The sequence below is a fragment of the Thamnophis sirtalis genome, unplaced genomic scaffold (genome assembly GCF_051295495.1).
Source record: "Thamnophis sirtalis isolate CommonGarterSnake01/CBP01778 unplaced genomic scaffold, rThaSir2_p1.2 scaffold_17, whole genome shotgun sequence".
Lineage (NCBI taxonomy): Eukaryota > Metazoa > Chordata > Lepidosauria > Squamata > Natricidae > Thamnophis > Thamnophis sirtalis.
Genome location: NW_028261397.1, coordinates 1,478,176 through 1,491,550, shown reverse-complemented (window position 1 = coordinate 1,491,550; position 13,375 = coordinate 1,478,176). Strand labels below are relative to the sequence as shown.

The window sequence follows — 13,375 nt, the reverse complement described above, 5'->3', positions numbered from 1 at the left end:
CCCAGCCAGCAATGCTTTAAGAGGGGTGGGCTTCCACTCCCAGAATCCCCCAGCCAGCAATGCTTTAAAAGGGAGGACTTCCACTCCCATAATCCCCCAGCCAGCAATGTTTTAAGAGCAGAGCTGGCTGGAGAATTCTGGGAGTTGAAGTCCACGAGTCTTAAAGTTGCCAAGTTTGGGAACCACTGTGTTAGATCATCGTGGGAACAGATGAGGCAGCCAATCAGATTTGAATGAGTTCCCGCTGGTATCAGCGGGCATTGGTGGAAACCACATACATACATTGCTAAGTGCTCAGAGTACTTAACATGTGCAATTACAATTGTTTTGCGCTTGTGCAGAGCAAAAAAATCAAGATAGCGGCCCCAGAGGAGAATTGGATCCGGGGGAGGGAGGGGCATAGCAAGGCTGGGTCTCTGCCGGTTGCAGTGACCCAGGCCACCGAATCACGACCGGTTCTGCCAAACCAGTAGGAACCCATCTCTACTAGCCAGGCCCAGTTCCTGCAACCGTCCATCGTATGTTTTAGCCTCCATTTAGCCTAATCTTCTTGGTTGCTCTTCTCTGCACTCTTTCTAGAGGCTCCACATCTTTTTTATATAATGGTGACTAAATAGCTGGACCCCCTTCCTCCTCTCTGGGGCAGCCCCTCAAATACTGGAAGATGCTCTCCTGTCTCCCCTGGTCCTTCTCTTCCCTAGACTAGCCAGGCCCGGTTCCTGCAACCGTTCTTCGTATGTTTGAGCCTCCAGGCCTTTGGTCGTCTTAGGTAGATTCAGATTAACAGAGTTGGAAGGGACCTTGGAGGTCATCTAGTCCAACCCCACCACCCAAGAAGGAGACACTATACCATTTCTGACCAATGGCAGTCCAGTCTCTTCTTGAAAGCCTCCAGTGATGAAGCTCCCACAATTTCTGAAGGCAACTTCTGTTCCATGGGTTGATCGTTCTCCCGGTCAGGAAATTCCTCCTTATTTCCAGGTTGAATCTCTCCTTGGTCAGTTTCTGCCCATTCTTCCTTCTCTGGCCTTTGGGTGCCTTGGAAAATAGCTTGACCCCCTTCCTCCTCTCTGGGGCAGCCCCTCAAATACTGGAAGATGCTCTCCTGTCTCCCCTGGTCCTTCTCTTCCCTAGACTAGCCAGGCCCAGTTCCTGCAACTGTTCATCAGATGTTTTAGCCTCCAGGCCTTTGATCATCTTAGATAGATTCAGATTAACACAGTTGGAAGGGACCTTGTAGGTCATCTAGTCCAACCCCCTACTCTAGCAGGAGACCACACCATTTCTGACAGAGGGCAGCCCAGTCTCTTCTTGAAAGCTTCCAGGGATGAAGCCCCCACAACTTCTGAAGGCAATTTCTATTCCATTGAATACAGATTAACAGAGTTGGAAGGGACCTTGGAGGTCATCTAGTCCAACCCCCCATCCAAGCAGGAGACCCTACACCATTTCTGACCGATGGCAGTTCAGTCTGTTCTTAAAAGCTTCCAGGGATGAAGCCCCCACAACTTCCGAAGGCAACTTCTCTTCCATCGGTTGATTGTTCTCACTTGTCAGAAACTGGATGCGGGATTCTAGGTGTGGCCTTACTAAGGCTTTACAGAGTGGTGTTAGTTCCTCCCTTGATCTTTATTGCATCCCTCTGTTCATGGAGCTTAGGATTTCGTTGGCCTTTTTGGCTGGCTCCTCTTTAGCTGGTTGTCCACTAAGACTCCAAGATCCCTCTCACAGTCACTGCTAGTAAGATGGACTGTCGTGAAGCTGCCGGTGGTGGGGGTTGGGGGGGGTGGAGAGGGGGGCGCTCTGCCAGATGGAGATCACAAATTCGCTTTGGGGGGGCCCTGGAAGCGACCGAGCCGAAAGGGGGAGAGGTCGTAGGCGGGTTTCTCCCCCAGGCTCAGTTCACACAAGATCTTCCCCACGACTGGCGCAAACTTGAACCCGTGGCCTGTGGAAGAGACAAGAAGGGAGAAACGGGTGCATAATTCGCCCTCTTCCGCTTTCTTTCCCCGCCCTGCGTGCTCTTGTAGTCCCCGACTTACAACCATTGATTTAGTGACCGCCCAAAGTTACAAGGGCACTGGAAAAAAAATCCACTTATGGCCGTTTTTCCACACGTACGACCTTTGCGGCATCCCTGCGCTCACATGATCAAAATTCAGGCCCTTGGCAACTGACTCGTATTTATGACGGTCGCAGTGTCCCCGGGGTCACTGTGATCCACTTTTGCGACCTTCTGACAAGCAGGAAGCCAGATTCCCTTTACAGCTATGTTACTCGGCGATTCGCTTATCGGCTGTGGCAAGCAAGGTCGTAAAATGGGACACAACTCGCTTGAGTAGAACACAGTATGAAAATAGAATACAACAGAATATTGGAATAGAGAAGAGAAGAGTAGAAGAGAATATTGGAATGAAGAATAGAATAGAATAGATAGAAGAGAAGAGAAGAGAAAGAGAAGGGAAGGGAAGGGAAGAGAGAGAGAGAAAGAGAAAGAAAGAGAAAGGAAGGGAAGAGAAAGAGAAGGGAAGGGAAGAGAAGAGAAAGAAAGAGAAAGGGGAGGGAAGGAAAGGGAAGAGAAGAAAGAGAGAGAAAGAAAGAGGAAGGGAAGCAAATGAGAAGAGAAGAGAGAGAGAGAAAGAGAAAGAAAGAGGAAGGGAAGGGAATGAGAAGAGAAGAGAGAAAGAGAAAGAGAGAAAGAGAAAAAAGAGAAAGGGAAGAGAAGAGAAAGAAAGAGGAAGGGAAGGGAAGGAAAGGGAAGAGAAGAAAGAGAGAGAGAAAGAAAGAGGAAGGGAAGTGAATGAGAAGAGAAGAGAGAGAGAGAAAGAGAAAGAAAGAGGAAGGGAAGGGATGAGAAGAGAAGAGAGAAAGAGAAAGAGAGAAAGAGAAAAAAGAGAAAGGGAAGAGAAGAGAAAGAAAGGAAGGGAAGGGAAGGAAAGGGAAGAGAAGAAAGAGAGAGAGAGAAAGAAAGAGGAAGGGAAGCGAATGAGAAGAGAAGAGAGAGAGAGAAAGAGAAAGAAAGAAAGAGGAAGGGAATGAGAAAAGAGAGAAAGAGAAAGAGAGAAAGAGAAAAAAGAGAAAGGGAAGAGAAAGGGAAGGGAAGAGAAAGAAAGAGGAAGGGAAGGGAATGAGAAGAGAAGAGAGAGAGAAAGAGAAAGAAAGAGAAAGGGAAGGGAAGAGAAAGAGAAAGGAAGGGAAGAGAAGAGAAAGAAAGAAGAAGGGAAGGGAATGAGAAGAGAAGAGAGAGAAAGAGAGAGAAAGAGAAAGAAAGAGAAAGGGAAGGGAAGGGAAGGGGAGGGGAGGGGAGAAGAGAAGCTGGAAGGAACCTTAGAGGTCTTCTAGTCCAGCCCCCTGCCCAGCCAGGAGGACCTATATACCATTTCAGATAAGTGACTGTCTCAACCCTTCTTGAAAACCTCCAGTGACGGAGCAGCCACACCTTCTGGGGGCCAAAGCTCTTCCACTGAGTAATTGTCCCAACTGCTGGGAAGTTTCTCCTCAGTTGCAAGCTCTTGTAGAAAGATAGACTGTGCTTGAACCAGGAGGCTTTCCTGGAGAGCAGCTCCTGAAGACGAGGCTCCAGGAGAAATGAGTCCCTCTTGGCAAGCGATTCTTCCCAGCCCCCCCTCCCACGGCCCCCGCTTTACCTGAGAACCCGGCTCCGATGACCACGTTCTCAAAAACGGGGGTGTCGGTCCAGAATGAAGTCCCTGTCTGGAGTGTTCTGGAGGGGAAGGGGGGGGGGAAGAAACCTCAGAGGAAATCCAGGTTTAGGTTTTTGGGCGGGGAGGTGGGAGGGGGGGCTGGGAAGGCAGGTGGTACTGCATAGATCGGGAGGGGGGGCAAGGATGCCAACTTAAGCCCTTTGGACTACCCCATAATTCCTGAGACAGGCAGATTTCGAACTGGATGAGCAAAACAGGCGATAAATCTATGTATTTATATACATCCATCCATCCATCTATCTATCCATCTATCCATGTATATATCTAGCTCTGTCTCTCTGTCCATCTATCCATTTCTATCTGTCTCTCTATCATTATCCATCTATCTCTATATCCATCTCTCTATCTGTATGAATCTATCCATCTCTCTATCTCTCTTCCATCTATCTCTATCCATCTCTCTATCTCTATCCATCTATCCTTCCATCTCTCTATCTATCCATCTATCTCTCTATCTCCATCCATCTGTCTCTCTATCTCTATCTATCCTATCTATTCATCTATCTATCTCTCTATCTCCATCCATCTCTCTCTCTATCTCTCTCTATCTCTCTCTATCCATATATCCATCTATCTCTATCCATCTATCCATCTATCCATCTCTCTATCTCTCTCTAACCATCCAACTCCATCCATCTCTCTATCTCTGTCTCTGTCTCTCTATCTCTGTCTCTCTATCTGTCTCTCTATCCATCTATCTATCTCTCTATCTCCATCCATCTCTCTCTATCTCCATCCATCTCTCTCTCTCTCTATCTCTCTCTATCTCTCTCCATCCATATATCCATCTATCCATCTATCTCTCTATCTCCATCCATCTGTCTCTCTATCTCTATCTATCCTATCTATTCATCTATCTATCTATCTCTCTATCTCCATCCATCTCTCTCTCTATCTCTCTCTATCTCTCTCTATCCATATATCCATCTATCTCTATCCATCTATCCATCTATCCATCTCTCTATCTCTCTCTAACCATCTATCTCCATCCATCTCTCTATCTCTGTCTCTGTCTCTCTATCTCTGTCTCTCTATCTGTCTCTCTATCCATCTATCTATCTCTCTATCTCCATCCATCTCTCTCTATCTCCATCCATCTCTCTCTCTCTCTATCTCTCTCTATCTCTCTCCATCCATATATCCATCTATCCATCTATCTCTATCCATCTATCCATCTCTCTAACCATCTATCCATCTATCCATCCATCTCTCTATCTCTGTCTCTCTATCCATCTATATCTATCCATCTAGCTATCTCTCTATCTCCATCCATCTATATCTCTATCCATCTATCCATCTATCCATCTATCCATCTATCCATCTATCCATCTATCCATCTATCCATCTATCCATCTATCCATCTATCCATCTATCCATCTATCCATCTATCCATCTATCCATCTATCCATCCATCTATCTATCTATCTATCTATCTATCTATCTCTATCCATCTATCCATCTATCCAGTGAGTCACAGGGTCGTTAAGCGAATCCGGCTTCCCCGTTGACTTGGCTGCTCAGAAGGTCGCAAAAGGAGGACCACGTGACCCCGGGAGGCTGCGACTGTCATAACTAGGAGTCAGTTGCCAAGCGGCTGGATTTAAGTCCCGTGACGCCTGGAGGCTGCCAGGGTTCCTAACGGTGAAAAATGGTCCTAAAGTCCTTCTTTTCAGTGCCGTTATAACTTTGAACCGGTCACTAAATGAACGGTTGTACATCGAGGACTGCGCATATAAGGGCCGAGTGACCTGCTGATTATTGGAAAAGTTTCCATGGTTTGCAAATATGCAACGTTTCCTGTTGACAATCCACAGATTTCTGTGCCTCTGTGCAAGGCTTGGGGGGGGGTGTTGGGGGGGGGAGAAAAAGTGGGGCCTCGGGGGAACTCCCGCATTTGAGGGGAAGACAAGGGGGTCTGGGGGTGTGTGTGTCTCCCTCCTTACCGTGTATAAGCACCATTCTTGGACTGCAGGCTCCGGATCGAGGCCCGGGAGATACTTGCCGACGAAATCCTGCAGGCGCTGGAGGTCAGCCCCGGGGGAGACCCCGCTCTCCTGGCTGGGGTGATCGGGGTCTGTGGGGCAGCCGTGGTGGTAGCAGACCTGGCAGGAGACAGACAGACAGACAGACAAGGAGGGCTCCTGGGGGGCTCTGTGACTTTCTCTGTTTTCTTCCAGATGTTTCACGACCGAACTAGGTAACACCACCAGTGCTAGAAGGGAGTGTGCTGTGCAAAAAGGAGGAGGGGGAAGAGGAGGAGGAGGAGGAGGAGGTGGGGAGGAAGGAGAAGAAAAGGACTGGAGGTTCCTTACTGCCCTCTGAGCTTCTTGCAGACGTTTCATGAGTGAACTAGGTAACACCATCAGTTCCGGAAGGGAATGTGGTGGGGGAAAAAGGAGGAGGAGGAGGATGGTGGGTTTTTCTCTGTGTTCTCGCAGGGCCAAGGGCTGATTTGGGGGGGGGGGGTGAGCTTCGGGGGCCGGGAGAGAGCCTGAGGCTGATGGCCGCCCAGGGCCAGATTCCCAGGATCCTCCCTGATTGTGTCTGAGAGGAGATCCGGTTGCTCCTTTTTCGGGTGGCAGCAGGAGAGCCGGAGAACTGGAGAGGGAGTTAAGGGCGTCATCAGCTGAGAATTCTTGCATTGCCGCAAAGGATCTCAATACAAAACCTTCTGGAATTCTGCTGGCACTTTGCTGGTGCCAGTTAAGCACGGGGAGTCCTCGACTTACAACTTAGCGACCCTTCAAAGTTACAACGGCAACTGAAGAAAAGAGACTTAGGACTCAGGTCCCACATTTACGACCGTCGCGGCCTCCCCGTGATATCGGTCACGTGGTCAAAATTCAGGCACTTGGCAAACTGACTCAGATTTATGACGGTCACGGCGTCCCGGGGGGGTCTCGTGATCCCTTTTTCCGCCCCCCGTCAAGGGGAAGCAAGATTCACTCAGCAACCACGTGATTCACTGAACAACTGCAAGGATTCCCTTAACAACGGAGACAAGAAAGGTTGTAAAATGGGGGACCAAACCCACTGAACAACTTTTCTCACTCAGAGAAAGAAAGAAATTGGGGGCTCAATTGGTGGTCGTAAGTCGAGGACCCCCTCCCCCCCCGATTCCTTGACCTGCTCCAGCCCCTTCCTCCTCACTCACCTTGATGAGATCCGGGTACTCCCCAGCCTGCACGCCGTAGAAGTGGTGGTCGTCTCGGTTGAGGCCGATGCCCAGGAAACACGGAGGGTGCCCATGGAGGGCCCGGGGGCCTGGCACCTTCGCCCGCAGGTAGCAAACTCGGACACGTAGCGGCTGAAAAGGAGAAGGGGGCTGAGGAAGGTGGGCGACACTTTCTTTCTTAAGCGGTCATAAGTCGAGGACTACGCAACTGTCTCGCTTAGCAATGAAATTCCGGGCTAAATTGAGGTCATAAGTTGAGGACTATGCAACTGTCTCGCTTAGCAATGAAATTCCAGGCTAAATTGTGGTCATAAGTTGAGGACTATGCAACTGTCTCGCTTAGCAATGAAATTCCGGGCTAAATTGAGGTCATAAGTCGAGGACTATGTGCAGAGTGCTCCCCACCAGCGACCCTCCTTACGGCTGGCCTTGCACCCCAATTATTGACAGGCCCCCCCCCCGCTTACCTGAAGAGGCAGCTGCAGCCCCAAAGGAGCCAGGAGCTGATTGGTCCATGCGCCGGCTGTGACCACTAGGCGCTTTGCCCAGTACTTCCCTCGGCTGGTTGTAACAGTGACCACCGGCCCGGGAGGACTTCCAGGACCTTCTCTCCGTCCCTCAAGACCCCTCGGTGCCTCTGGAACAGATCCTGGGGGGGGGGGGGGGAAGAGAAGCCCCAAAGACGGCAGTCTGGCACTGTCTGTCTGTCTGTCTGCCTATAGGTTTTTCCGTTGGCCCATCAATCTATCATATCTACCTACCTACCTATCATCCATCCATCCATCCATCTATTTATCTATTCATCTATCTTCTGTCCATCCATCTCTATCATCCATCCATCCATCCATCTGTCCGTCCGTCCGTCTGTCTATCATCTATCTATCTATCTATCTATCTATCTATCTATCTATCTATCTATCTATCTATCTATCTATCCAACTACTATCTATTCATTCACCTATATATCTATCCATCTATCTTCTGTCCATCCATCCATCTCTATCATCCATCCATCCATCCATCCATCCATCCATCCATCCATCTATCTTCTATCTGTCTGTCTGTCTGTCTGTCTATCCTACTATCTATTCATTCACCTATCTATTCATCTATCTTCTGTCCATCCATCCATCTCTGTCATCCACCCATCAATCCATCTATCTATCTGTCTGTATGTCTGTCTATCTTCTATCTATCTATCTATCTATCTATCTATCTATCTATCTATCTATCTATTCATCCACTTATTTATCCACCTATCTTCTGTCCATCCATCCATCTCTATAAATCTCTGTCTGTCTGTCTGTCTCTCTCTCTCTCTCTATCTATCTATCTATCTATTCATCCACTTATTTATCCACCTATCTTCTGTCCATCCATCTCTATAAATTTCTGTCTGTCTGTCTGTCTGTCTGTCTGTCTGTCTGTCTGTCTGTCTCTCTCTCTCTCTCTCTCTCTATCTATCTATCTATCTATCTATCTATCTATCTATTCATCCACTTATTTATCCACCTATCTTCTGTCCATCCATCCATCTCTATAAATCTCTGTCTGTCTGTCTGTCTGTCTCTCTCTCTCTATCTATCTATCTATTCATCCACTTATTTATCCACCTATCTTCTGTCCATCCATCTCTATAAATTTCTGTCTGTCTGTCTGTCTGTCTGTCTGTCTGTCTGTCTGTCTGTCTGTCTGTCTCTATCTATCTATCTATCTATCTATCTATCTATCTATCTATCTATCTATCTATCTATCTATCTATCTATCTATCTCCGTCCATCCATCCATCCATCTCCCACCTTTATTATTTTAACATTCACAAATGAAGAGGGGCCTCTTTTGTCCAATGGGTCCATTAGGGAAGAAGGGAAATAGGGGGGGGGCTTCTCTTCACCTATTCTCCCCCACCAAAAGACGCACCTGCACAGCTCGGAGGGCCTTGTTGGCACACAAGACGCCTGCCGTGGGGTCCATCACAGCCATCTCCCCGCCGTACGGGTGGATCCCTGGGAACCGCTTGACCAACTCCTGGGGGGTCAGGGTTTCGCATGGCAACCGGTGGCGCTCCATGGTCTGCCTGTAGCTCTGGAACTCGGGGTTCTCTGGCTGCCCCACCACCAGGGCGGGCATCGGCCTGCGGCAGAGGGAGGGTGGTTATGGCAGGATGGGGAAGAAGGCCCAAGGGGCGGAGGGGCAACAGGGGGCTTGGACAAGCCCAAGGCCGGCCGAAGTGGGAAGGCCAGCATAATGCTTTTGACCAGGGGTCTCCAACCTTGGCAACTTTAAGACTGGTGGACTTCGACTCCCAGAATTCCTCAGCCAGCAAAGCTTCAATTCTGGGAATTGAAGTCCACCAGTCTTAAAGTTTTGCTGGCTGAGGAATTCTGGGAGTTGAAGTCCACAAGCCTTAAAGTTTTGCTGGCTGAGGAATTCTGGGAATCGAAGTCCACAAGCCTTAAAGTTTTGCTGGCTGAGGAATTCTGGGATTTGAAGTCCACAAGCCTTAAAGTTTTGCTGGCTGAGGAATTCTGGGAATTGAAGTCCACAAGCCTTAAAGTTTGCTGGCTGAGGAATTCTGGGAATTGAAGTCCACAAGCCTTAAAGTTTGCTGGCTGAGGAATTCTGGGAATTGAAGTCCACAAGCCTTAAAGTTTGCTGGCTGAGGAATTCTGGGAATTGAAGTCCACAAGCCTTAAAGTTTGCTGGCTGAGGAATTCTGGGAATTGAAGTCCACAAGCCTTAAAGTTTGCTGGCTGAGGAATTCTGGGAATTGAAGTCCACAAGACTTAAAGTTTTGCTGGCTGAGGAATTCTGGGAATTGAAGTCCACAAGACTTAAAGTTTTGCTGGCTGAGGAATTCTGGGAGTTGAAGTCCACAAGCCTTAAAGTTTTGCTGGCTGAGGAATTCTGGGAGTTGAAGTCCACCAGTCTTAAAGTCGCCAAGGCTGGAGAGAGACCCCTGCTTTAGATGGTCAACTGGCTAACAAGACGGAGGGCAGCCTGCCTCTGACCCCACCTGCCAGACGAAAAATCATTCGGATGACCATTTTCTTAATGATTTTTAGGGAATGGCATAAATTACCCGGAGAATCTGCCTGGCTGTTTGCAGGGCCAGCAAGTTGTGGGGGGCACACAAGAAAGACAGGGGGAGGCCAGCAAATTTGGCAGTGCTGGAAGGGAGGGGGAATTCCAGGAGGGGGGGAGGAGGAGGAGGAAGAGGAGGAAGAGGAGGAGGAGAAAGGACTGTGGGATATTTGGTGCTATCTGAGCCTGGCTGTTTTCTTGAAGACGTTTCGTGACCTAACTAGGTAATTTCATCAGTACTAGAAAGGAGGGGGGGATTCCAGAGGGGGGGAGGAGGAAGAGGAGGAGGAGGAGGAGGAGGAGGAGGAGGAGGAGGAGGAGGAGGAGGAGGAAGAAGAAGACTGTGGGTTCCTTGGTTCTCTCTCAGCTTGCTTGTTTTCTTGCAGACATTTCACAACCAAACTAGGTAACACCATCAGTTCTAAAAGGGAGTGTGGTGTGCATAAAGGAGGAGGAAGAGGAGAAAGAGGAGGAGGAAGAGGAGGAGGAAGAGGAAGAGAACTGTGGGCTTCTTGGCTCTCTCTGAGCTTGGTGGTTTTCTCGCAGATGTTTCATGACCCAACTAGGGAACATCATCAGTGCTAGAAGGGAGTTTCTGGAGAAGAGGAGGAGGAGGAAGGAGAAGAAGAGGAGGAGGAGGACGGAGGAGAAAGATTGCAGGATCCTTGGTGGTCTCTGAGCTTGGGGGTTTTCTCGCAGGCGTTTAATGACCCAACTAGGGAACATCATCAGTACTCGAAGGAGGAGAAGGAGGAAGAAGAGGAGGAGGAAAAGAACTGTGGGCTCCTTGGTGCTCTCTGAGCTGGATTGTTTTCTCGCAGGCGTTTAATGACCCAACTAGGGAACATCATCAGTACTTGAACGAAGGAGGAGGAAGAAGAGGAGGAGGAGGAGGAAGACTGTGGGCTCCTTGGTGCTCTCTTTAGCTGGGTAGTTTTCTCGCAGGCGTTTTGGGACCTGACCAGGGGACACATTAAGCGCAACCAAAGCTGATCCAGAAAAAAAATATCTTGGCATGGTTCCTTCATGCTTGGAACATGACTCCCAACGCATGTCAGCTGTCACGGAGGGAGGGAGGCTCTTGTGGCTTGTATAACCAGGTCATGAGGAGGCCCCATGGCTGGCGCGCGCACACCGTCCCCAGCTCTGTTACACTTCGTGGGGTGGGCAAGGGCTGGGAGGGGGTGCTGGCCCTACCTGCTTGTTTAGCCACAGCTGTGGGCATTGGGTGACTCCCCCGCCCTCTTCCTCCCTCCCCCCCTTTCTCTCTCTCACACACCCCTAAATTCACCCATTCATGGGAAGAAGAGGGGAAGGGGAGGAAGGGGAAGGAGAGAAGGGAAAGGAGAGGAGGAAGGAAGGAAGGAGAGAAGAAAGAGAAGAAAGGGGGGTAGGAAGGAGGGAGGGAAGCAAGGAGGGAAGGAAGGAGAGAAAGAGAGAAGAAAGGAGGGAAGGAAGGAGGGAATGTAGGAGAGAAGGAAGGGGGGAAGGAAGGAGGAAAGGAAGGGGGAAAGGAAGGAGAGAAGGAGAAAAGAAAGGAGGGAAGGAAGAAGGGAAGGAGGAAAGGAAGGAGGGAAGGAAGGGGAGTAGGAGAGAAGAAACGAGGGAAGGAAAGAAGGAGGGAGGGAAGAAGTAGGACCGTTGTAAGATAAGATGGATCTATGGGATGTTAAGAAAGCAATCTTCAAGTATATTGTCAACTGTAGGGAAAAATTGTTATAAATACATATTATTAATAACAGTTATGAGATCATATAATTGTGAATGTATATATGAAAAAATAAAAAATAAAAAATAAAAAATAAATAAATTCACCCATTCGCATGCAAGCCTTTGGCCCAGCCCCTCCCCAGAGATGCGACGCCATGGGCCCCTTCCCAATAGGTTGGCACCAGGTTTCGGTTGTTGCGTTTATGTTTAATGCTTTAACAGGTTGTGTGTGTGTTTTTTTTTAATTTTTAAACCGATTTGATCTGGGTATTTTTAAAGTAATGGATCGTTAGCTGCACAGAGCCAGCCGAATTCCAAATGAATAAATAAAGTTTTGTGGACACAGTGTGTTTGTGTGTGTGTTTTGGGGTGGGGTGGGGGGTGGGGCTAGTACACAACAGGTGGAGAGCTTGTGCTAGTGGCCCAAGCGGTATCCTAACTTTAACACTGTCCCTTTGCTTGTGGCTAATTATGTTTTCCTCCTCCTCCCTCCAATCTCCCTTCCAGCACTGATGATGTTACCTAGTTGGGTCATGAAACGTCTGTTTATTGGATTCCAAAGCTCCTCCCGGGGGCAAATCGTTTCTAGATCGGCGTCTTTTCCACCAGGTGGGCAGAGTCTGGTGCAGGGAACTGGAGGGGGCCCTAGAGGTCATCCAGTCCAACCCTCCCCCCTTTTTTTTCAGATCCCCGTTGGCAAATTCACCTGTGCAGCTGTGTGCCCGACTCGGCCTCCAGCTGGGCCCAGAGCCCCTTCGCTTCGGCCATCAGGGCCAGGTAGATATCCTGCGGGTAAGCGCTGCGTGTGATGCGGCTTTGACCGTGGGAGCTTCCCCGCGTGTGGGGCAGCGGGAACTGCGGGGGCAAAGAGCGGGACACGTTCGCGGTGTGTGTCTGCCCCACCACCCATCCCGTAGTTCCCTCGGCTTGCAAAACCTCCCCCTTCCCTCGCTCCCACCACCACCACCACGGGGCTGGGCAGCGCTGCAGGCAGAAGTCCGTCCGGGCAGCGGCGCCGCTACCTGGTCCAGCAGGAGCGTCTTCAGGCGGCGGCGGGCCAGGTGGTAGGCAGCGCAGGAGCCCTGGATCCCGGCGCCCAGCACCAGGGCGTCGAAGAGCCCGTCGTCCCCCGTGGCAGCCATGGCTCCGCCACCCTCCTCCCCGGACAGGGGGAGGCGAAGTCCAGCCGGCTTGGCCGCCAGCCCGGGCCCGCCCTTTGGCAGGAGGGGCGCCGCCGGGGGTGCGGGGAGGCCGGGCAGTCGCCTCGCCCTCCCTGGAGGGGGGGGAGATTGCAGGGGCCGAAGCCAGACCCTGGAAGGCGCCTGGGGCTCCAGAAAGTGGGGGGGGGATTTTGCGGGGGGGTCAGGACTCTGGCGATTCTCCCTGTCCAACTCATCAGCAGCTCAGCTTCAAGGAGGGAAGCGATCTGGAATGAAGGAGAAGCAGTGGGGACCATTAACCAGTGGAACGGCTGGCCACCAGAAATCGTGGGCGTTCCCTCACTGGAGGGTTTTTAAGGAGAGATTTGGACAACCGTTTGTCTGGAATGGTACAGGGTCTCCTGCTTGAGCAGGGGGTTGGACTAGAAGACCTCCGAGGTCCCTTGCAGCCCTAGGATTCTGTGATTAAGTGAGGGAGGGAGGGAGGTAGCAGGGAAGGTAGGAGTGAGAGGAAGGAAGGA

At 50.2% G+C, this 13,375-nt stretch overlaps 1 protein-coding gene across 1 annotated transcript; it reads right to left on the bottom strand.

The window, feature by feature from the left end:
- Positions 1–1,795: 1,795 nt before the first annotated feature.
- PIPOX (pipecolic acid and sarcosine oxidase) lies at positions 1,796–12,843 on the bottom strand. The gene is given in 10 exon segments (XM_087702926.1): positions 1,796–1,948; positions 3,648–3,681; positions 3,683–3,724; positions 5,669–5,827; positions 6,880–7,032; positions 7,368–7,483; positions 7,486–7,549; positions 8,821–9,034; positions 12,401–12,549; positions 12,717–12,843. Coding segments are annotated over 10 exon segments (1,182 nt in total). The 5' UTR covers positions 12,837–12,843; the 3' UTR covers positions 1,796–1,817.
- Positions 12,844–13,375: the final 532 nt, after the last annotated feature.